Below are 22,918 nucleotides of genomic sequence, written 5' to 3'. Positions count from 1 at the left end.
AGCAGATGTCTCTGGCAACTGCATGTACATCAGCGTCTCAGGCTAATTGGTAGCTCGAGCGAGGACAGTTAGTGTCCACAACATTTCGTAATGACATTCTTGTTCTCTTCATCTTGTTCTAATCGTACCAGATGGCATTCATGCCAAAACCAGGTTCAGGCACTCTCACCCTGGCCACGCGAGCAAGAAACTCGTCCCGCCAGCGGTAAATTTCCAACCACCCTTCCTGGTCATCTGTAATGGCCACCCATTCGTCGGTCCAGGGGCACGGCGCCACGGCATTGCTATGTCCTCCACTCGTAGGCGTAGGGTTCAAGCAGATCTGACGCTCAATGGCGCCTGTAGATGACAGAGCAAAGGCGGCGACATAACCCGTGAGGTCAAAGGAGTTGGCTCGCGACGAGGCAAACAGATATTTCCCTGACGAAGACAGCACGCAAACGTCGGCGCGATACTGTGTCCACCGGTCAGGAATACCAGGAGGGATCAGAGGGTACTGTCGATGCGTATACACAGGCAGGCGAGTAGCCGGGTCGATAAGATATTCACAGATGCGGTTGCCCTTCTCCATGAGCGCATAGAGGTAATTGCCTGTGGGATGCATGGCAACCCAACGGGGATGATCTCGGTGATCGGGACACTCGACAGATCCCACTAGGTCAAGAGCAGCGTCGTTTTCTCGGCGGCGATGGACCCAAAGCTTATTGGCACGGAGATCGGCCGAGTACAGGTACTCCTCCTTCGGATCAAAGACCATGCCGTGAATGCCAGTGTTGGGCTGGTAGGGGTAGTTTTGGACATTTTCCTTGAGAGCCTTGGTGGTCGAGTCTGTCGTGAAGACGGCACCATGACCAGCGTGATCGTAGAATGGGTTGCAGTAGACGGCGTACGGGGGCTTGCTTGCAGCGAGGAGAAAGATGGCTCTTGTATTTGTCGTCGCGAGCGAGGCATTGGCTGATAGGTTAGTTGAGAAGCTGAGTCGTGGGCGTGGGACATACGATCGTGTTGCATGGGATGAGACACTTGGTGGGTGATGGAAGTTGGCGACTCGACAGCAAAGCTGGACCACTTCTTCATAGCTGCGCCATAAATGGCTTTCCGATCGTGCTTTGACGGTCAGCTGGTGATCAATTGGTCTTATTTCGACTTACACTGAAGGTCATCCATGAGATGGGCTCGTCCTTAGGAATCTCAGTCTTCTTGATGAGGTCAAGTGTGAGAGCTTCATCGTCAAAAGCAAAGGTGAAGATGGCACCTGGAGGGGTCCAGGTGCCAACCATGAGATGATGAACAGGCATTTTGGAAGCAAGTCTTGGGATGAACCTCATAGACCAAAAAAAAAAAAAGCCAATTGGTGTTGAAGAAGAATTAAAGTCAAAGACGAGTAAAAGAAGTCATGAGCAGCTGGTGACGATGGAGGGGCAGAAGGCTAAACATTTATCCCGAGAAACCCCACGAGATCCAACGGCGGGAGAGACGCACGATTTAAACACCCAAGCCTCGGTCTAAAGAGCGGGAATCTTGCATTTAAAAAAGGGACGCCCTCGGAGACGCGGTTGGCTGCTGGCGTAGGTAGTTGACGTTGAAGTGGTGGGGGTGGTGGTTATGGGGTTGTCATGGTGGAGAAGCCGGGGTTAAGACTTCGGTAGAGGGCGGCGGCAGATGGAGATGGTGCATGCTGAAGAGTTGGGAGTCGTGATTGATCTGATGATGGAGATGGTGGAGGTGAATGGAGGAGATGCCTGGATAGGTTCCTGTCTTGAATACCAACCACGTGATGCTATGCTGAACCTCCATCTCTTGCTGTCCATTGTTGTTATCCGACATCGTCTCTTCATCTTCACTTCATTCTCTTGATAGCCTCCATCTCGACCGAGCCGTACCGATTTTCGCCCCGTTCCCCACAGACACTGCAAGTCGGCATTAGGCTCGGCAGGGAGGATGAGATAATGAACTATGCCTCCCATCATTAGCTGTCGGAGCACTTAAACACACGACACAGCCCTACCATAGTACTGACGGACGATGTGCCCAGTCGATGGACGACGGCATGGTTCATGGCAACGTTAATGACCAGATCAACATCTGATGGAGAACACTAACATCGTGACGTGATTCGGCTATCAAGCGAACAAAGCATTATCAAGAGGGAAATCTATATCATGGAGCATTGAAAGCATTGAAAACGTCGCTGTCTTTGGCTAGAGTGTTGTGGGTAATCAATCTTGCGAGGTAGGATTCTAGATCTATTTGTCGGACCATCCCTATCGTCGATCAACGTTGACCACGACCAAGGAAATTCTTACCCTTTCAATTTTCTGTGTAACAATTCAACAGACGTCAAACATGCAAGGCCCAAATTTAATCCGCTCAGGCTCGTCCACGCCATCGTGCATCGGCGGTGCATCATCCACCCGTCACCGTCACTGCCACTGCATGCACCGATAAGATAGCACCACCGCCCCGTCTCCCGGTCAACCGCCGCGCCCCGATAAACAATCCACACCTGCACCGCAACGGCCTGAACCTATCTATCCGTGACTTGTCAACCACCTGTTACCCCGGTTTTTCCTTTTCTTCTCCCGCAATGGCATAGTCTCATCCGGCATCTTAGTCTGTTTCCTTCTTCACCGTCGGTGAAGTCTCTTGTTTTCGTTCTTATGTTCTTCAGCATCCTCTTTACCCAACGCTTTGTCGTTTGTCCTTGATCGAGCCAGGGCCAGTCTAGCTGTCAATCGGACTGTCTCAAGACGACAATGAATCCCAGCGAGGTCAACAGTTTCGAGCCGGGCCGACGCCCAAGGCCCAAGTCATCGATACTCGAATCCTTTATGAACCGTCGCCAGGCCTCCAACGAAGACCGCCCTCCTCTGAGCCCTTTTGAGGGCACCACGCCTCCGATACAGCCCAAGATCATGGCATTTGAGAACTTTTCCAACCCCGGAGCCCTGGCTGAGCTGCAGCGCAATCAGCAGGAGCCCATCCCTCGCTTCCCCAGGCGAGACGACCGAGACGACCGCGGCCGATCACCATCACCGACCAAGAACAGTTTCGGCAACTTTACTGTCATCACGGCAGCTGGCAATGACACCAAGGGAACCAAGTCCCGCGATGTCTCGCCAACCAAACCCAAAAAGACCAAGTCGGGAACCAACTTGGCTGGTTTGCTGAGGCCCAAGACCCTCAAAAACCTAGGCAGGTTTGGATCCGACGAGGACATGAATTCCAAGGACAAGGAGAACAGAACACCCGATGAACCACCTGCGCCCACCCCCATATACGCCCAGTTCACATCAAACCCTCTGAGCCAAGAGCCACGAAGTCAACGTGCAAGTCTCGACGCAACAAGGAGACCGAGCGACCAGGACCTTTACATGAGCAATCGGCCTGCGGTCAGAGAGAGACCAAAGTCATTCCACCCCATGCATACCAAGATGGAGTCACCACCGTCACCAACAAAGGCCCGCTTCCCGAACGAGTCCCGAAAAGGTTCCAAGGACTCGACCGAGTCCAAGAGCAAGAGTAGCCGCGGCAAGGTCCTGAGTGCCTTTACATTCACCCACAGCCGATCCAAGTCCATGTCGACCGTTGCCGAGCCCACCGAGAGGGTCCTCGATCCTAAGGACATCGACAAGCACCTCGAGGCCATGTTGGATCGACGAAACATTCCCGAGAACCAGAGGTACAAGATGCGAAATTTGAGCAACACCATCAAGATGGAGTTTATCCGTCAGGACTGGGCTGAGATGCAGGCTTTGAGGGCTGAAAGGCCCTGCTCTACTGACAGTGTGAACAGCAACGGCTCGGTTGATGCGGGCACGTACGAATACAAGCCGAAGCGATCACGAGGAAAGAGTTTTACGCTCTCTCGAGGAAAAAAGGACAATAAGGAACCGAGCTCGCCCGTCAAAAAGTCCAAGGGTGACGGTACGCTTGGCCGCCACTTTAGGAGCAAATCGACCGATAGCGTGATTAGTGAAGCTCCTCCTGGATCAAGCGGATCAGCCAACTCGGGCATCCTCTCCAAGATCAAGCTCCAACAAGGCCCGGGCGACTATGTAGCCTATCTCAGAAAGGTCCAGAAGCCTGAGCTCGTCGAAGTCGGCAAGGTTCACAAGCTTCGACTGTTGCTGCGGAACGAAACTGTCGCCTGGATTGAAGACTTTATCCAGCAGGGCGGCATGAAGGAGATCGTTGGTCTCCTCAACCGTATCATGGAGGTTGAGTGGAGGTGAGTTCTGTCATCGGTCACAGCTGGGATCATGCTGACATATTGTAGGGAGGAACATGAGGATGCGCTCCTCCACGAGAACCTTCTCTGTCTCAAGGCATTGTCGACGACTGCTCGCGCCATGCAGTATCTCGACACGATACAGGGTGACTTGTTTCCCAAGCTCCTTCACATGCTGTTTGACCCTGAGAAGAAGGGCCCCAGCGAGTTCACCACGCGCAACATCATCACGTCTGTCCTCTTCACATACATCGAGTCTGCAAGCCCGACTGAGCGGGTGACGAGAGCAAAGAATGTCCTCTCACATTTGCGAGACCCAGAACCCAAAGAAGACGAACGTCCGTTGCCGTTTGTCCTGGAGATGAGGCAGGAGAGGCCATACCGCGTATGGTGTAAGGAGGTTGTCTGCGTGACAAAGGAAGTCTTTTGGATATTCCTCCACAACGTCAACGTCGTAGATCTCCCCTCGGAGCGCCCTTCATCGGCAGACTCCAACCCTGGTCCGTATACCTACATGCTCCGGCACTTCCCTCAGGAGCGCCCTCCTGTGCCGGCAGCGCCGTACGTGGGCGGAGTGGAATGGGATGCGACCAACTACCTGGCTTGCCATCTCGATCTGATGAACGCGATCCTGGCGTGCACACCTACAGTCGAGGAGCGCAATGCTCTGCGAGCACAGTTTCGCATTTCCGGATGGGAGCGCTGTCTTGGAGGTAGTCTTCGCCTCTGCAAGGAGAAATTCTATGGAAGCGTACACGACGGCCTTCGCACGTGGGTCGCAGCGGCCGCTGAGGATGGCTGGGATTATAAGGATGTACGATACGGGCCGCCACCGGAGTCTCGGGGTTCGCCAAAGAAAGCCGGAGGGGGCCAGAAGAAAAAGGTTGAGCAGGCGCCAAAGATTGAGATGCCCAAGCTCGACTTTGGTCTGGATAAGCCGCCGGCGCCGAAGAAGGACGAGTGGCTGTGATAAGTCTGGAGGCCGGAATTTTCTTCTTTCTTTGTGTATGGTTGTTTGGGACATTGTTGGTAGTCTGGTTGCGTCTGCTTGATGATGGCATGTTAATGAACTGATGACACGGCGTTATCGAGTGTGTATGTCGTCCTTTCACTCGTTATGGTACATATAAGCGTATTGTCCAGCCAGCCACTGTGTCCATGGCTTGGTCATCACAGGTTACTTCGGTGTAGCTTAAAGGCCTCGTAGACTGTCACCCCCTTGAGAACATCCTCCTTAACCTTGTCGTCGGCCGACGTCAGCCTGGGCAGCAATTCGACCACCGCAGACACCTTGTCCTGAGGGATGACGACCACCCCGTTGATTGGATCGCTAAATGCCAGGTCGCCTGGAGACACGAGGGCTCCGTCAATGTCCAGAGGTACCTGGGTGGCCCAGGGCACACTTCCGCCACCGGCTCCAACAGTGGACAATCCACGGGCCCAAATCTGCAAGTCTCAGAGTTTGAAAGTAACCAGGTTCATGGGACTCACAGGCAAGGAGGTGCTCTTGAGTTCCTCGATATCCCTGGCGCGCCCAGCCACGATTATGCCCTTGGCTTGGCACACCTTCATGCGAACTGCCATAATACCACCGCAGACGGCATTCTTCTGACCCTCTGGCTGCTTGAGAACGACAATCGTTCCTGGTTGTGTCAGATCAGCCCAGTGAACACCGCTGGGAATGTTCTTTGGCTCTGGCAGATCTTCTCCTTTGCGAGCGAACAAGACTGTCGAGACTGGAGCGATGGTAATCGAAGCCGGCTTGCTCTCCGGGTGGCTGTAGAGGTCAAGGTCGGCAATGAAGCCGGCACCGGGCACCTTGAGCTTTAGGAGAGCATCTGAGATATCACAAGCAGTGTACTTCTGGAGCTTGGCAATGTTCTCGGCGTGAGAACCCATGTTGACAGGATAAGGACAACAAGTCGGTGAAGAATAGAGGCTCAAGGGCTATCTGTCGTCGTGTGAAGCTGCGATAATCGCAGGAGGATCAGCTGTGATGGAGCTGGGAGCTCCGTGACTCCGGAGCCTCCATCAACCCGGAGGTCCAATCATGTTCGGTACCAGCACATGTCGATGCGAGACCTTGTTATGATGGTGGGGAGGCAGCGAGGGGCTTGCAGAAGCCAATCATGGAGACGTGGGATTCCGCCTTGCGGACGGAAGCTTGAGCGGAGCTTGAGCGGAGCTTGTTGCGGCTGCGAGGGAGGCTGCATAACCCTAGTTTAGGAGCTACTGTATGGAGCTCGCAGATGACGTCCCTTGTTCGCTCTTTTCTCCTCTCTGATTCTCTCGACTCAAGCGGGGTCGTAGGACAAGAAGAGAACGCATTGACGGGCTATCAATTCCAGTCCAGGTGTCAATCGGTGACGGAGGAGGCTCGGCTGGTGAGAAATGACGTGTCTCTTGAACAAGGGATAGGTGACGGAGGATGGGAACCGTCCTGTCAACGGCCCCAGCCGCGATTAACGTCCTGGGCTCTGCATTGCCGAGTCATGATGAGGCATTGGAACCAGGTTGTTGGTGTTTCAGGGAAAATTCAACTTTTCAACCCCGCCTCAAGTTGTAAGCGATTGACGGTGAATGGTGAGAAGGCAGGTGCGCATGCAGGGCTCAGCAACTCAGGGCAGGTACTTATTAGACCTATCCAAGGCCTTGAGCTGCAATGCATCATGCTCGCTTGTTCCTATAGATTCCGAGATTGGTGATGATTACCAAGTGCTCGATCTATTGTTGTCAAGGATCCTACAAATGTCCCCAGGCGCATGGAACACTCCAGGGTCCGACCTGACGCAGGACGATCACCTGGCATCACTACGGCCTAGCACGGCGGGTTGAGCTGCTTTATGCACAGGAACAGGATCCGAATCTCATGGTACAGAGGATAGCGCGCCTTTGCTGCCAACATCAGCTGTTGTCTTCTGTTTCCAGACAGTTAGGCCCTTCTAGTCTGTTGCTGGGCGGGGCCGAGGCTGGGATCCATGGCTGGACGAGTTGGTCTGGATGCTGAGCCTTTGTTGAGCGTAGATGCGATGCTGATCAGTTTCTAGTGCATGACACCCCAGACTGAGACGCGACGAACCCAAGCCGCGCCGCACCGTACCGTACCGTTCTCGGTCAGCCGTTGGTGCTTGTCCGAGAGCTGGGGCAGAGACCATCCCGGTTGTCCCGGTCTTGAGGGTTCAGTCGATTGCTGGGTCCTTCTGGATCCAATGCAGCTAGACGATGCATACCATACTGTAGAGACGTATCCGTAGTTGGCGTGGGATGAGTTGCCCCTCTTCTGAGGCATCATGATTCGTGGTGTCGAGTCCCATGAGGAGCAGCATCAAAATAAAGCACACATGCTGGTGCAATATCCCGCCAGGACTGAGCCGATATTTATGACTGCTGGTCTTGTGTCGTGAACCCACTTGGTTGGGCTGAGGTTGAGCTGGTGGATGCCGGAGCCTGGGTGGATGGGTCTAGCTTTCGCTAAGCCGGCCAAGACCAGTCGGGTGATGGACGAGGTTGACAGGCCACACGCCGGATATGATTCCCGTAAGGGTTTTGATGAGGGAGACGGAGACTCTTTGGGTGAGACGAGGTTGATTGTAACTGTTGCGTTCAGGCGTCTCCGTTTCACGGACGATGGGCAGGCGCCGGATCTGCTAGATACGGGAGGGGAGGGGCTTTGGTCCTGGTCTTGTGAGGGGCATCAGGATCCTCGCTCGGAGGAGTTGATGTCAAGGTTGCAACGAGCTCAGCGTTGGGGCCAGGGTCTGGCATGCCAGGGGTATATGAGAATGCTTGTACTGGTATCAGGGCAGAGTGTTGGTGGCTGTGGTGTTTGAAGTTGATGCGTGTATAGAAGCCTGATGGTTCTATCCGATTGCTTGTTTGGGCAGCTCACAGCCAGGCCGGTCTCTGAAGGCATGGATGTATCTCGAGACACAACGGAACTGCGTCGAGCACGTGGTGGACTGTTTCAAGAGGACCCAGGACGCAGATGATGATATTCATTGGTCGACTCCGGCCCCGGAAAGTGACAGTCACCCAACGTGGACCGTGACCGTGGACCTCCTGGCAGATCAGCACCGCGGCTCGGCCCAAACATCGATCCGCAGCGCCCAACTTTGCATCTCCAACCTTACTCCATCCACTGACTGACACTGATTCCTTCCCTCATCCCTCCCACACATCAGCCGCTCTAGCCAGCCATCCAGCTGGAGACAGAGTACTGTACCGTTCGTTCTAGTCGCCGTACTGCATCTGCCGCGACTCTAGACATCACACCATCGCCGCCTGTCTTGTCTCGCCCGCCGCCTGCCCACAAATCGAAATCGCCCGCCAACTCGATCAAATCGCCGCCTCCCCCACCTGGTTACGGCATCGCTTCCAGCCACCAGCCACCTGGGAGTTTACTCCTGCTGCCTTGGTCCTTGGTCCTTGGTCGCAGGCCTCCCTCCTGTCTCTCTCCAGCTGTCTCTCCCGTCCACCCATCTTTCCCTTGGTCTACCCAAACTTGGTCGCGCCTTGGCCTCCAGCTACCGCTACCGCTACCGCTACCTTGCCCTTGGCTTCTTCTCCTACCCAACTCGCAACAGTCCAGTCCAACAGTCCAAACGACCCACCCCCCACCAGCACCAGCACCAGGCCCCAAGGCCCAGAGGCCAACCCGGCCGCAGAGCCACTCGCTCCAAGATCTCGGAGCTACTAAAAGCTGCCTGCACGTCCTGACCTGCCGGTACGGAGCCTGGAGCCATTCGTCCACGAGCTAGGGTCGCTTGAACCCTGTCCGCGACAATGTCGATAAAGTAAGCCTCTTTCGCGAGCCTCTTCCCCTTGAGCCTTTCCTCTCCCCGTCTTGTCTTGTTCTACCTTGGCCCTTGGTCTCTTCCGTTCCCGCCCAGTCTCCGAGGCCCATCCTTGCCCGTGGCTCTCCTCCGTTCCGTCACCCTCCCGCCCTTCACCTCCGTGGCTCTCCGTCACTCTCCGCTCTATACCATCCCGTCCTGTCCTTGCACCTCCGTCCTATCCCCCCGTCCCGTCCCGTCCAGTACACGGCGCCCACGGCGTCCGCGGCATAGTCCGCCCGTCGACCGCCCCGCCATCTACGGCCCATGGAGTCATGGACCCCGCCCTACAATGGACAACCCTCACGACTATTTGATTACGAGCCGTCCTCCTTCGCGGCCCGTCGACCCTGACAATGCCGATAGCTGGGTTATGCTTAACCAGGGCGGCTTCGTCAAGCTTGGCAATGAACGCATCTTGATGAAGCTCGACTCGAGGATCTCATGCGACCTGTCTGTGCCCCAGGAGCTGAGATCACGATGCACCTCGTTCCAACGGAAAAGCGATAGGGGCACCCTTTTCCTTACCAACAAGAGAGTGAGTTTGTTCTGCTGTTTTGGCCGTCACCTTCTGACCTTGTAGATCGTGTATCTACCGTCGAAACCTACCCAAGAACCAAAATTCGAATCCTTTAGTGCCCCAATCTTAAAATTCCAAGACTCTACGACCTCGTCCTCGATGTGGTGGGGATGGGTCTGGAAGTCAGATTGCATCCCAGTATCTGGGGGTGGCATTCCCCCAGACATTCCACGAGTCGAAGTCAAGTTCACCTTTTCCGACGGCGGCATGATGGACTTCAATGAGACCTACATCCGGTTGAGGGAGCGTCTCTTCCAGTATCAAGAGATGCGCCGCGAGATGGGCCCTGGCGCTGATGTTCCCGATGAACCTCTACCAGCCTACGAGGCCCAATCTAGTCAACCAGCCACAGCCACTTTGGATACGCGGCCAGATCGATCCGACAGTGCCGCCAGCCGGAGGGCGCCAGATGAGCCACCACCAGATTATGACGAGGCGCAAGCCCAGCAGTTGAATATCCGGCTAGAGGATCACATTCGGGGCGAGATTGACAGGGGAGTATACGAACGCGATGATTAACGGCCGCATTTCGACCACATCGAGGACTGGTCAAGATACCAAGATTTGAGCACTGCATTATGAACTGTCTTTTTTGTACCGTTGGGACTTTTGTATCGTAGCGATGGCAGACCTGCTCACATGATTTACGTTTGTCAATGGCTATCAGATTAGAAGAAATAAGATGATAGATCAAGCAGACTGGTGATGATTATTTGTTGCGGCTAAAGTGCGGGTCAATGATGACATAATCACCGGAAGACTGGAAGACGCTCGGATCTTGAATCACGTGCGGTATTTTTGACAAAGCCGGGTGCCCCTCAGCCAATCAAACTGCCTCAATTACCTAGGTTCCGGATCAGTTTTCATTTCGTGCCTCTGGCCGAGAGCTTCCGACCTCTTACGATCAGGAACGACAACGACACCTCAATCGAAACCACCACTCACCATTGTGAATTCTTCCGCCTGTCGCAATGGGTATCTGGGACGCCTTCACCGATATTGTCGAGGCCGTGACGCCATGGAGCGTCGTCGAGGCTGAGGCTCCTGCCGAGCCCAAGGTACGGCTTTTTCTCACGCATTTTCTCTCACCCCATCAATTGCGTCACGCACCGGGCGAGGGCGTGGCCAATGCCCCGTGAATCCATCGACAAGGCTGACACTGCATAGGAGGAGCCCGAGGCCGAGACTGAGACCAAGGACGAGCCCGAGGAGGAGGCCGAGGAAGAGGAGGAAGAGGAGGAGGATGAGGATGAGGAGGATGAGGAGGAGCTCGTCGACCCCAAGGATACCCTCGAGGAAGGTTCGTCATACCAATTCATGCGAATCGAACGAGATACTTTGTCGTCATCGATCCGAACTGGAATTCCAATATGCTGACGCATCGACAGAGTGCCGGAACTCTCCCCAGTGTGCTCCCGCCAAGCACCACTTTGATGAGTGCGTTGAGCGTGTGCAGCAGCAAGAGAGCGAGGGTGGTGCCAAGGAGGACTGCGTTGAGGAGTGTATGTCACACGACGAGACTGCTAGTCTCGATGCCCAATCTCACACAATTGCTAACATGTGTAGTCTTCCACCTGGCTCACTGCGCGACCGCCTGCGCTGCTCCTAAGCTTTGGGCTAAGCTCAAGTAAACACTCGATCAACCGAGTCATCCGATGCGAACGATTCGTATTGACGAGATGACTATACCACGTCGAGACGCCATGCCGGAACGAGGCAAAGGATACTCTTGCGGGGGCTTCCTTGTACGATTGGTCGTCTGTTGGATGTCAAGTCCAGAGCACTGTCTGACGGCGGCTCTCTCTGTATCATACGCTGCAACGCCTGAATAGATTTCTTTCATCGACTTGACTAATGCCAGTTTGTCTTGGCTGGTCCCCAGTGGACGATGATTCGGTCTGGATGTTTCCCGGGCAGATGGCTCTTGCACTCGTAGTTGTAGATTGTTGAATTCTGCCTTGGTTGCCACGCTAATGCAAAGCCATGTTGGGCCCTCAGGTTGGTGTATCGAGGACAGCATTATCCCGATGTTGCACACGGAACATTGCAGGAACTGCGGTACAACTAGGGCCGTCGGACATGCTGCGTTTAGACGGACCAACTTGAGCATCACAGCATGTCGAAATAGCCTGGAGATGATGTGTCTTGTGTCTTGCATCGGAGCCCAGCCCTTGAGAGCGCAGTCTTATTAAACTCGTTATCCGTTATCCACAGTCAGATCGAGGGGCCATGTCAAAGCATTGACAAGCCAACGTTGACAAACCAGCATCGACAACATGGCCAGCATTAGCAACTTAAGCGACAACGCACACTGAAACCTCGCCGCCAGGTAAACTGCATGCCGTCGTCTATTCTCTTCTATTCTAGGGTCTTCGGAGGAACGCCTGCATGTGCCATGGCCAGAGACCGGTCCGACCCCCATCACGCAGTGGTCGCCAGATCGAGGCTCTCGGATCCTGCTTAGCGTGTTAATCAATTCAGATGCGGCATGGGCAGGACAGATAGTCTGGCCATCATGTGAGATTTCTCAGATGTGACTTGGCAGGCTTTGCGAACCGAGGCGGCCAAATCGGGCACTGATGCCGGCGTGATGAAACCCCGTGCCCCCGCTTACAGAAGACGGCGACGGCGAATGGTGGCAGCGAGCAGCGAGAGCGGCACAGACAGGACCTGGCACGCATGGCTCTTTTGTAGGAGATCGAAAGGGGGAGATATGGCTGATAGTCAAGGGCTTGGTTGGCTGGAGTCTAAAACGCCGCTGCGGCATGCCTCCCGTTGTCTGGCAGTGACCTATCAGCGTCCAAGCGCAGTCCGTTATGGTTGTAGTGCGTTGAGGATTCAGGAAGGTGTTCGTCAGGGATGTGCAAGCGCAGGACGGATAGCACTTGCCGTGAATGTTATCACCTCGGCCGGCTTAAGATCTCCCCTCTTTTAGAGACGGTAGATCAAGTTTCTCCATCCTCCATCTCCATCTCCGTCTCCATCTCCATCTCCATCCTCCATCGTTGGACCTGTTTCGTTCCCGTCGCCGGAGGTATAAGCAGAGAAAATAACAGAAGCAATTATATACCCCTGCTCTGCCAAGCTGAAACAGCCCAACACCACGCGACAGTTGCGAGAGCAAGCCGGTCGAACCAACAACACGCTCCGGCTCCGACTCCGTGTCAGCGCAGCGAGGATCCTGGTAGTAACTCAGGTAATAAATACCAAGGGTGGGACAACGGTTCGGCACAGACCCCAGGACTAGACTCGACGAAACGAGACGGTATCCATGAGGCGATTGTGAGGTGACCTGGACCTCGAGACAACCTCCGGCGAATCCAGGAGAGATTCAGTTGAGCTGCATGTGCTTCTCCTTCCCGTCAATCCCCTGAGTGGAGTTGCTTTTGGTGGTGATTTAGCCATCAACGGACTGTTACTACTCCAACTCGGCCGCGATTCACTCATTTCGTCGCTGCGACCGCCGCCGCCACAATAAACATCTCCGACACTGCTCATCACTCCTTGCCACTGCCGACTTCCCTGCTCTCTTTGATCAAGTTTTGGGCGGACCTGCAGTGTCCCTGAAATACCAGCCGTCCTCTCCACTGCATCAGCAATCCACAATCTCACAGTCTCTTCTTGAGTCGACTTTTCCCATTGCCAACAGCGCATGCGCGCCCAAGAAGAGAAGCAAGGGCGGCATAAGAGGCTCTTTGAATCATTCTCCATCATGAACAACGACGGCGTCGGTGGTCGCTTCTGGCGAAAACAAAAACTCGGATCTCGCGACTTTAGCCTCCAGGAGCGCAGAGAGGGTGAGGGCGATGGCGATGGTGAGGGTGATGGCAGCATCCGCCAGGGCGCGTCGACCGAATATCGAACATACAAACGCCGCTGGTTCGGTCTTGCTCAACTGACGCTCATGAACATCATTGTCTCTTGGGATGTAGGTTGAAGCTGGCTTGCGCTAAGATTAAAATGCTAACTGAAGCAGTGGATGACCTTTGCGCCTGTATCTTCACATGCTGCCACCTACTACAATGTGAAGACGTCGACCATCAATTGGATCAGTACCGCCTTCTTCTTGGCCTTTGTGGCCGTCTTTCCCATCAGCATTGCAATCCTGCACCGTGGACCCAAGCTGGCTTTCATGACTGCCGCTGTCCTCATCCTCATCGGAAACTGGATTCGATATGCCGGCGCTACCAAGGCCAGTGGAGGAAACATTGCCTATGCTATGGCTGGAGAGATTGTCATTGGATTCGCTCAGCCTTTCATCCTCGCCGCCCCAACCCGTTACTCGGATCTGTGGTTCACCAACCGTGGCCGTGTAACAGCAACAGCCCTCACGAGCTTGGCCAACCCCTTCGGTGCAGCCTTTGGACAGCTGATCACGCCCTTCATGGTCAGCAAGCCTAGTGATGTATCCAGCATGGTTCTCTATGTCTCCATCATTGTAAGTATTGCGTCTTGGTTGTTGACCCAGCTAACATCTCAGTCAACCGTCTGCGCTGGCCCTGCGTTCTTCGTCCCGGCCAAACCACCTACGCCTGTTGGCCCTGCTGCCGAGACCCCCAAGCTCAACCTACGCGACTCACTCACCGTCATCTCTCGATCTCTGGAGCTCTGGCTGATCCTCATTCCGTTCTCTATATATGTTGGCTTCTTCAACTCTCTTTCCTCTCTGCTCAACCAGATTATGGAGCCCTATGGCTTTTCCGATGACGAAGCTGGCATTGGTGGCGCCGTTCTGATTGTGGTTGGCCTTGTTGCGGCTGGCATTTCATCACCCATTCTGGACCGTACAAAGAGCTTCCTACTCGCCCTCAAGGTTCTCGTTCCGATCGTTGGCCTCTGTTACCTGATCTTTATCTGGATGCCCGAGACGCGTTCTATTGCTGGTCCCTACGTTGTTCTCGCACTTCTCGGCGCGTCGTGCTTCTCCCTAGTCCCCGTCGCTCTCGAGTATCTGATCGAATTGAGCCATCCTCTCAGTCCAGAGGTTACCTCGACTATCGCCTGGGCTGGTGGCCAGCTCTTCGGAGCTATCTTCATCATCGTCAGCAACGCTCTTGTCGCACCCAAGGATGCCAACCCACCCGAGCATATGAAGAATGCCCTGATCTTTGAGGCGGTCGTGGCTATGGCCGTGGTACCCCTGCCGTTATGTCTAGGTCTCTTTGGTCGACACGACAAGCTGACTCTACGCCGTGTCCGCTCCGACCAGGAGAATCGGTCACGGACAACAGTAACAACTGTTAACCCCTGAGTGCGGGCACATACGGGAAGGAGAAGCGAAAGTACCAGCTCAATTGGAGCCATAATAATGTCCTTTGTTGTTTGACCATTATGTCAGTCATTCTCGCAATATACCCATGTAAGATTTGATCCAATGCTATTTATTTATTTTGTCGGTATCAATTGGGGCGTGCTTATTGAGGAATCTGTCAAGCAAGTATTAACTATCGTGGTATTCGTCACTGGCCAGTCTATGTCGACTCTCCTTTTAACCTTTTTATCCATCTTTTCGGCTCCAGCTACATCTACAATGCTTCGACTTGATCCCTCATACAGTTCCTCCTCCAGCAAAAGGTGTCCATGTATCTCGCAGCTCTTCCATCTTCTTCCACGTCTCGACACCCAGCTCTTCAAACTCGACAATATCCTCCTTGGTCACATCGACTGCTCCCCTCTTCCTTCCAACCGTCTTCTTAAAGACGCCCACGGCTGTGTCTTCCTTGAAGGACGTTGCGTCCTCTACCTTGCCCTCCCAACCCCAGCCTTCGACCTCGGTCTTCTTTACCTCGACTTGAAGGTGACGGTTTGAGCTACTGCCCCATTTGATCTTCTCAGCGTCCAGCTCATCGAGGGTCGACTGTTCCTGGAGGGCAATCCATGCGGGCGACTTGGATCCGCTGTAGCTATCCACAGTGTGCCATGGAGAGCCTAGCCATCGACTTATAACCAGGGCCAGTTCGTATGCCCACATAAGAAACCACGGAACGGGAAAGAGTGTGCTTGCGACGATACCAGGATGGGTCAGGTACATGCGAGGGCGGACAGGCTTTTCACGGGCTTCTTCCGGGTCGTCGGGAGTGAAGAATCGGTTGGAGTAGATCGAGACTGAGGGAAGAGTTGCCGTAAGAGAAAGAACATCGGTAAGACGCTTTGCAGACTCGTAAGGGCCATCACCCTTGAAGCATTGAAAGTCGGAGGTGTCAAAAACATTGCGGACCGCCTCGAGACTACTAGACCAGACAATGCGGCCTGGGGCTTCTGACTCTGATCGTCGGCTGAGAAGGGGGAGAAGTTGGTGGGCGAGGATGTAATGGCCAAATACGCAGGCAGTAAAGACTTCGCCGAGCAATGGTTTCTCGGGCTATATATGTTAGTCCAGCCAAAGTACTCAAGAAGGGAGACATACAAGGCCATACTCGGGCCGCTCGTTCAGGATGCACGTTGGCAGCGCCATCTTGAACGTCGGCCAAGTCACGGACTGCACCAAGCCCTGAGTCAAGATGGCCCAGATGGCCATAGGCCAATTAACACCCGACCAGCCACCATAGGCCGCATTAAAGACAGCCGTGTCAATCCTCGGAATGCGCACATCTCGAAGGTATTCGCCCTCCAGACCCTCAGGGTTGCTCACAGGTCTGTGCACCAGCTCTTCGGCAAAAGTGTACACCTGGCGCAAATCGCACAGGTCGAGCTGCAAGCTCAGTACATGGATGCGCGCAACTGTATCCTCCCAACGGTACGAATCGCCGACTCGAGATCGCAGGGTGGTTGAGGTCTGGGCGGCGCGCTGGGCGTAGCTGCGCAGGGATCGGATCGTCTGCAGGGACTTGGACTTGGAGCGGGTGGTGGGGATGAGGATGAGGTGTGACTTTAGGGAGCGTGTGGAGAGGAATTCGTCGATGAGGCGTTCGCCGATGCTCAGGCCAATACCGCTGTCATAGATTAGCATAGCATCGAGGACAGCCTGGTCGACCTACCTGTTGGCACCTGTAATAAGGACAAACAGCTGCTCCTCGGCCGGGACATCCTCCCACGGCGCCTTTGACGAGGTCAATTGGGATCCCATCGCACAGTATTCTATCAATTGACAGACTGCGAGTTGCTGGGAAGAAGCTAAAGCTCTCGATTACATCAATGAAGAGTGTACGAGCGGTGTGACGAGTAGATCTAGGAAGAAGCAAGTGCTTGGCTGCCGTCGAAGCCGTGCACGTGATGAAGCTTAATTTCCACTCCTCGCATCACGAACACGAATAAGAGATTGAAGGATAGACGTTTCACAGCATTACTAGTAGCATGCATTCGAGAATTATTCATTACTCTTATATTTATTACAACAGTTACTGTCGACTCAACATTTACGGTCGCATATTCCCTGCAATGCTCCGTCCAATAGGATAGTATCCCAATATTACTCCCGCGTCTTGTTGCTGCCCTCCCGCACAGCGGCGAGGATGAGGTCCTTGGCCAGCTCAACACCGTCCTTGGTTCCGATAATCTCAATGGCCTCATCCTTGGCCTGGTCCCGAGGCACCTGGATCTTGCAGTTGCTCTGCTTGCGGATCGAGTTGACCTTGGAGCCGTTGGGGCCAATCACATGGCGGTAGGTTCGGGGGTCAGGGAGAACAAGGTATCCTGTGGCATCGTGCTTCTTAGCCTGCTCGACAGCCTTGGCGATGGCCTCCTTGGCCTTCTCCACGTTCTCTGGCGTGCCGCGGAGGACCCAGGGGAAGTCGCTGTCATCCCCAGCGTCGAGCTGGACAACCTTCCACGAGTGGGCGTCGGTCGCGGCATCATCCTCATCAGTGATCAGAGGAAGGGCACCCACGTTGGAGCGGGTAGATGTGTCAGGCTTGGGAGGAAGAGGCTGGCCAGCGTGGTCAACCGTGACCTGGTGGTTGTTGCGGAGCTGGCGGAAGAACTGGCCACCGTTGGAGATGGAGTGGTGAAGGTTGCGAGGAACCTGGATGGTCTCACCCTGCTGCTGCTTGACCAGAGACAGGATGTGCTCCTTGGCCTTGGCAACGTTCTCGGGTCGGCCAGTAACCTTGACTCCAGTCTTGCCGTCTCCCTGGCGGGGGACATCGATGGAGACGGTGAACTTGGACTCGAGCTGACGCTTGGCATCACCACCTCGGCCGATCAGGGAGCGGTGGTTCTCGATAGGAACGTCCACCACCTCGGTAACCTGGCTCTCACGCTCGCCAACAATCTCCTGGATGCGCTCAATGATCTTTTGCACAACATCAGTGCGGCCCTCAATCTTGATTGTGTTGCCATCAGCTTCCTGCTTGGGGAACTGGATGGTACGGGCAAGCTCCCGTCGGTCATCAGAGCCACCCGCCTTGACGACAATATCGCGGAGGTTGGAACCTGGGAATATTAGCGAATGCACAACATGTGAATACAAGAAAGCTTACCGCTAGCACCAATAAGAGCCTTGTGGTGCTTCTTGTCAACCTCAATGGTCTGGACGACAGTGTCGTCAAAGATGGCTCGCTTCTCCTCGAGGATCTTCTTGGCCTTGGCAACCTGAGCAGCCGTACCCTTGATCTGGATCTCCACGATATCGGTGTCTCGGTCAGCAGGCACGTCGATCTTAGCTCCAGTAGCCTGGCGGAGGTCATCGAGGGCAGCACCACCCTGGCCAATGAGAGATCCAACCTGCTTCTGCTGGACGGCGACGGTAGCAGTGGCAGAGTGCTCCTCGAGGTACTTGTGGAGCGAAAAGATCTCGTCCCGAGCCTCATCCGCGCCCTTTTTGGGACCTCGGATGATGACCTCGTCAGCAGGCTGCTGGCGGCGAGGCTTTCCGGCATCGCTGGCAGCATCGGCATTGGACTGGTCGTCGGCAGCGGGCTTGGCAGATCGAGGGAAGAAGATGTGGACCTTGTACCGAGTCTGCAGACGGTTGATCTGGCTACCCTGAGCACCAATAAGCTCACGGTGGTACTTGGGGTCAATCTTGAGAGTGTGAGTCGTCTCGTCGGCCAGGGTACGAGCAAGACTCTGAATGTGCGAGCGAGCAGCCTCCGCCTTGGCCTTGGGACCCTTGAGCTCAACCTTGCCATCCTGGACCTGGATCTCAACGTCGAAGCGGTCTCGGAGCTCCCTGATGTTGCTACCACCCTTTCCAATGAGATGGTTGGCGAACTTCTGGGGGAAGTCAAAGGTCAGAGTGAAGCCACGCTCCTTCTCATCCTCCTTCTCCTGCTCAACAAAGGCGTTGGCCTTGGCGGCAAGGGACTCGACGGCCGAAGCAGGACCTCGGAGAGTGATGGTAGTGCCGACCTTGGTGACCCGGATGGGGATCTGGTCAGCAGAGCGGCTCTCCTGCTCCTTCTTGATGAAGCGTCGAAGTCTCTCGTGGAACTTGGCGGGGACATCAAGAGTGGCAGTGGTGATGGCCTCCTGCTTCTTGATAAGCTCAAGGATATGCTTTTGGGCATCCTGAAGTCCTTGCTGGAAAGCACGGGCTTCAGCATCCGTGGGCTTGGAGCGAGGCAGCTGGTAGGGGCCTTCGGCGGGGTCAGGGCCCTCGTACACAAGGAGAACGGGGACTTCGCCCTCAGCAGCCTCAGGAACGACCATCTGGACACCATAATCCCGCTTGACCCTGGGGGTAACGTCATTGCGGAGGTGCTGGAAGAAGAAGGGGTCGACAGGGACAGAGGTCATACGAGAAGGAGGCTGGCCGTTGATGATGCCGCTGATCTCGGACTGCGCACGAATGGCATTCTTACCCTCGCGAGAGTAGAGCTCCCAAGGAAGGGCACCACCCTCGGAGAAGGGGGTGTTAATGTGGGTGTGGTAGAGCTTTTCGAGGCGCTCAATCTCCTTGCGCTGTCGAAGGTAGCGGGTGACGTTGCCGGCGTGAACAGCAGCGCCGCCAGGGGCATTGCGGTGGAATCGGGCAATGTCGAGGTTGGACATTTGCATACCCATGGCCAGGTCCATGGCTTTTTCCAGACCAGCAGCAACCTGATCAGCAGGTCCGACAACAGTAATGGTGTCGTCGTCCTCGTCAGTGGGCAGCAGAATGGCACATCCAGTGTCGTTGAAGAACTGATCGACAGGGACACCACGATCACCAATGATGAACTGGTGGCGGCCGCGCTGGATCGACAGCTGCTCGGCAGCAAGCTGTCTGTGGAGCTCAGCAACCTGGCGCTCAATCTCGGCGCGGACCTTCTGAACGGCAGCACGGTCACCAGCAAGCTGGATGTGGTTCTCCTCTTGGCCAGCAGGGGCAAAGACAGGTCGCTGACCAGGGACGGCGGTAACAGGAACCTGGCCAGGAGTGTAGGCCTGCAGAGGAGGGACACGGATCTGGATACCGTTGTTCTCCTCGAGAGCATGGGCCAGAGCATTGTCGGGGCCGGCAATGAAGGGGTAGAAGGCAGCGGGGATGCCCCGAACCTTAGTCTGGACATTGGCAGATCGCTCGCCAGCAATCTTCAAGATCTCGTCACGGGCAGAAGCAGCAGAAAGGGCATTACCCTCAATGGTGACATCAATGGTGGCATCGTCATCCTCCTCGTCGATCGGGTTGTTCTCGTCGACCTTGGGAAGCTGGATCTTGGCACCAGTCTTCTCCTGAAGGGCCTTGATCATGGAACCTCCCTTTCCGATGATATGGGCTCGAGTGGACTGGGGAATCGGGACCTTGATGGCAGTCTATGCACGTTAGACAATGTCGCAAACCGGTGGTACAATACTTACCCGAGTTCCGATCTGAGCAACCAGGTCCTTGAGCGCCTGTTGAGCAACGTCCTGAGGACCGGCGGCATCAAACTTGTAACGGCCATTGGCCGAGGTAGCCATGGAGATGGTGGCACGAGACTTGCGGTTGATGTCCTTGATAATGTCGGTGATGGGCCTCCTGAGCTGGCCACGGGGCAGGATGTACTGGGGGTCCAGAGTCACGGTCTCGACGTTGCGGCCGGGGATGAACATGGATGGCTTGTTAGGGGTAGCAGCTCCAGAGACGGGAGTCGAGGAACGAGAACCGCCGTTGGAGGCACCTCCATTGGTCTTGCCATTGGCATTCTTGGCGCCCCAAATAGGAGCGACATTGGCGGCCTTGCCCTTGGGAGCACCGAGCTCAGGAAACAGTTCATGCGATTGAGTATCCAGAGTAGCGGCGGCGGGCTTGGTCGGCTTGGGAATTGCGACCTCGGCAGAGCTCGAGGCCTCGGCGGGGGCGTGGATGGGAAGGTCCTCATCCGGGGCATCCTCAACGGTGACGTGGTGAGGAGCTTCGGCGTGCTTCTGCATCAGCTTCTGAGCAGCAGAAAGCTCGGAGACAGTGTCGGCCATGATGAACGTATTTAGTCGGTTGGAGCTAGGTAGAGTACTATGAAATGCTGTGTTAGGGACTAAAGGACAAGTCGCAAATGCCTGTAGGACGTACAAGTCTGGTGGCTACAAGAGCAATGAAGCTTGCGGCCAAGTATAGATGTTTGAATTGGAGATTCGATAGAGGAGGATGATCAGATGTAATTGAGTCTTGTCTCTAGAACATTGTGCAAGAGACAGCAGGCGGTGAAACCGGTAACCAGAAGGAAGAACCAGAGCGATGCGAGAGACCGTAGACCGGAGAAGGCGACGACTCAGAGAAGATGGTTGAAGGATGGAGTTATGGTTAAAGTTGAGGGTGAGGTGGAAGTTCTCTTGACAACCTCTCCCCACGAAGTAAGTAGTAGCCACCTATCCCAGCAACAGGGAGCCACTGAATTTACGCGAAGCTTGCCCGACAGCGGACACTAACCTGGTTTGGAAGGACACAGCTAGAAAGGGGAGGTGGGGTCGATCACGAGGGAATGCATGTGACTTGCGAGACGATTCTGGAAAGCTCCAAACTCACGTCAAGATCAAGACGTTGTCCACTCAAAAGACGGTTTGCCATTCTCTCAATGTCTGTGGTTGTCTCTCTGATTGTCTCTTTCATCCTTGGTTGTTTTCATCTCTTTGTTTCGTTTGTTAGTTGCCATTGGCTTGTCTACGTGTGCAAACGGAGCCTCGACGACTCGGCACGCGGGCCAGCAACCATGACACCAAGCAAAGTACAACTCCAGCCCGTGTCTTTCTTCCTTCATCTGGGTGCTAGGCACCTGGTGTTCCCGACCATTTTCGAAAAAGTTTGACTGCCAACGGCTGAAGTGGCTGCGTTTGACCGAAAGGATCGAGAAGCTCCGAGACTTGAACAGAGTTTCTTCTGTTGAGGACACCATGGCAATCACAACTGTCAAAGACCATCAGTCGTTATAAAGTTACAGCACGAGCATTCACACGTCAAAGGACGCGAACACCCAAAATATCTTACAGTATGTAGGTTTCAGGTTGGTCGGCCAACGCACAGGTGGGTTCTCACAGGAGTTCAGGAGCTGGCTCCAAGGTGACATCGGGCTTGCAACGCGGTATCGCAATGGTCTCCTGCTGTGAAAGCGTCTGCGCTGCGCTGCAGTCGACGGCACCTCACCCTCCGATCCATGACACGCTGTCAGGTACGGTGCTTGGCGCGATTCCCGCGCCTTCTACGACCCATGTCGGCTTCTGTCGCATTCGACACACTGATGATCAATTGCTCTCAAAGACAGTTCGCAATGCTGTTGCTCAGCTGACCTGCATCAGAATTACAATGCCGACATCACACAAGCTGATTGTGCGTGGAAACACGAAAGAAGTTCGTGTGAATGACCATCCGACAGCTCGCTTGCGCCTAGCTGTGCACAGATCTATTCGTGTTGGAAGTCTACCATGACTTGAACTGCTTAGAAGGCGGCTGTCTCAACTTGGTCAAATACGCACGAACACGTATGCAGGGGCGCAGAGGCTGAAGCGCGGCAGCAGGATTCGGCGGGCGCCCGTATCGATGGGTGCCGGGTTATGTGCTGTGCTCCAATGCAGGAGAGGATCCAAGAGAAAGCCACGGCCAACGAATGAGTTGGATTGTGTCCGGGAGGGCTGCCGAGTAAGGATATCCTGTCGCAAGATTCGTACCAAAATGGCGACTGGCGACAGCATAAATTTCATGAGGCTGCAAGGTTACCCTTGGATGCGAGGCTATTGGGCGGTACCGGCCAACCACGGCGAGGATGGATTCGCCCATCTCGTATCGCTTCATTCTTGACGCTGGAGAAGCTGCCGGATCTCACTGAAGCGGCCAGTATCGAGATTGAAGGACGGTGATGGATGAACTGGTGAGGATAGGTCTGGCTTGAAACGTAACCGGCGGCCCCAGAACCAGCAGCCGCCTGCGGGCCAGCTCATGTATGT

The 22,918-nt window shown here is 54.8% G+C and overlaps 8 protein-coding genes across 8 annotated transcripts; 4 read left to right on the top strand and 4 right to left on the bottom strand.

The window, feature by feature from the left end:
* Nucleotides 1–118: 118 nt before the first annotated feature.
* Nucleotides 119–1,298, bottom strand: LRP88_13331 (carboxy-cis,cis-muconate cyclase; the record flags this gene model as incomplete). The annotated part of the gene is made up of 2 exons (XM_083249706.1): nucleotides 119–954; nucleotides 1,154–1,298. 2 exons carry the CDS (start codon nucleotides 1,296–1,298, stop codon nucleotides 119–121), a joined length of 981 nt encoding a protein of 326 aa, XP_083094040.1.
* Nucleotides 1,299–2,756: 1,458 nt separating this feature from the next.
* Nucleotides 2,757–5,201, top strand: LRP88_13330 (armadillo-type protein; the record flags this gene model as incomplete). Its single annotated transcript, XM_083249705.1, has 3 exons — nucleotides 2,757–4,231; nucleotides 4,284–4,320; nucleotides 4,377–5,201. 3 exons carry the CDS (start codon nucleotides 2,757–2,759, stop codon nucleotides 5,199–5,201), a joined length of 2,337 nt encoding a protein of 778 aa, XP_083094039.1.
* Nucleotides 5,202–5,401: 200 nt separating this feature from the next.
* Nucleotides 5,402–6,130, bottom strand: LRP88_13329 (ribonuclease E inhibitor RraA/Dimethylmenaquinone methyltransferase; the record flags this gene model as incomplete). Its single annotated transcript, XM_083249704.1, has 2 exons — nucleotides 5,402–5,685; nucleotides 5,737–6,130. The coding sequence occupies 2 exons, from the start codon at nucleotides 6,128–6,130 to the stop codon at nucleotides 5,402–5,404; spliced, it is 678 nt and encodes a 225-aa protein (XP_083094038.1).
* Nucleotides 6,131–9,355: 3,225 nt separating this feature from the next.
* LRP88_13328 (uncharacterized protein) lies at nucleotides 9,356–10,162 on the top strand (the record flags this gene model as incomplete). Its single annotated transcript, XM_083249703.1, has 2 exons — nucleotides 9,356–9,601; nucleotides 9,767–10,162. The coding sequence occupies 2 exons, from the start codon at nucleotides 9,356–9,358 to the stop codon at nucleotides 10,160–10,162; spliced, it is 642 nt and encodes a 213-aa protein (XP_083094037.1).
* Nucleotides 10,163–10,614: 452 nt separating this feature from the next.
* On the top strand, nucleotides 10,615–11,274 carry LRP88_13327 (ubiquionol cytochrome C reductase hinge protein; the record flags this gene model as incomplete). The annotated part of the gene is made up of 4 exons (XM_083249702.1): nucleotides 10,615–10,701; nucleotides 10,811–10,943; nucleotides 11,032–11,145; nucleotides 11,210–11,274. The coding sequence occupies 4 exons, from the start codon at nucleotides 10,615–10,617 to the stop codon at nucleotides 11,272–11,274; spliced, it is 399 nt and encodes a 132-aa protein (XP_083094036.1).
* Nucleotides 11,275–13,355: 2,081 nt separating this feature from the next.
* On the top strand, nucleotides 13,356–14,894 carry LRP88_13326 (major facilitator superfamily domain-containing protein; the record flags this gene model as incomplete). The annotated part of the gene is made up of 3 exons (XM_083249701.1): nucleotides 13,356–13,571; nucleotides 13,620–14,069; nucleotides 14,124–14,894. 3 exons carry the CDS (start codon nucleotides 13,356–13,358, stop codon nucleotides 14,892–14,894), a joined length of 1,437 nt encoding a protein of 478 aa, XP_083094035.1.
* Nucleotides 14,895–15,191: 297 nt separating this feature from the next.
* On the bottom strand, nucleotides 15,192–16,709 carry LRP88_13325 (uncharacterized protein; the record flags this gene model as incomplete). Its single annotated transcript, XM_083249700.1, has 3 exons — nucleotides 15,192–15,998; nucleotides 16,050–16,575; nucleotides 16,648–16,709. The coding sequence occupies 3 exons, from the start codon at nucleotides 16,707–16,709 to the stop codon at nucleotides 15,192–15,194; spliced, it is 1,395 nt and encodes a 464-aa protein (XP_083094034.1).
* A 342-nt stretch (nucleotides 16,710–17,051) lies between these two features.
* On the bottom strand, nucleotides 17,052–20,959 carry LRP88_13324 (uncharacterized protein; the record flags this gene model as incomplete). Its single annotated transcript, XM_083249699.1, has 3 exons — nucleotides 17,052–18,013; nucleotides 18,061–20,305; nucleotides 20,363–20,959. The coding sequence occupies 3 exons, from the start codon at nucleotides 20,957–20,959 to the stop codon at nucleotides 17,052–17,054; spliced, it is 3,804 nt and encodes a 1,267-aa protein (XP_083094033.1).
* Between the last annotated feature and the right edge of the window lie 1,959 nt (nucleotides 20,960–22,918).

Source organism: Fusarium phalaenopsidis, assembly GCF_050370095.1.
Source record: "Fusarium phalaenopsidis strain FUZ10S chromosome Unknown contig_32332, whole genome shotgun sequence".
Classification (NCBI taxonomy): Eukaryota; Fungi; Ascomycota; class Sordariomycetes; order Hypocreales; family Nectriaceae; genus Fusarium; species Fusarium phalaenopsidis.
Note: the sequence above shows the minus strand (reverse complement) of the source record. Positions and strands in the feature narration are given on the sequence as shown.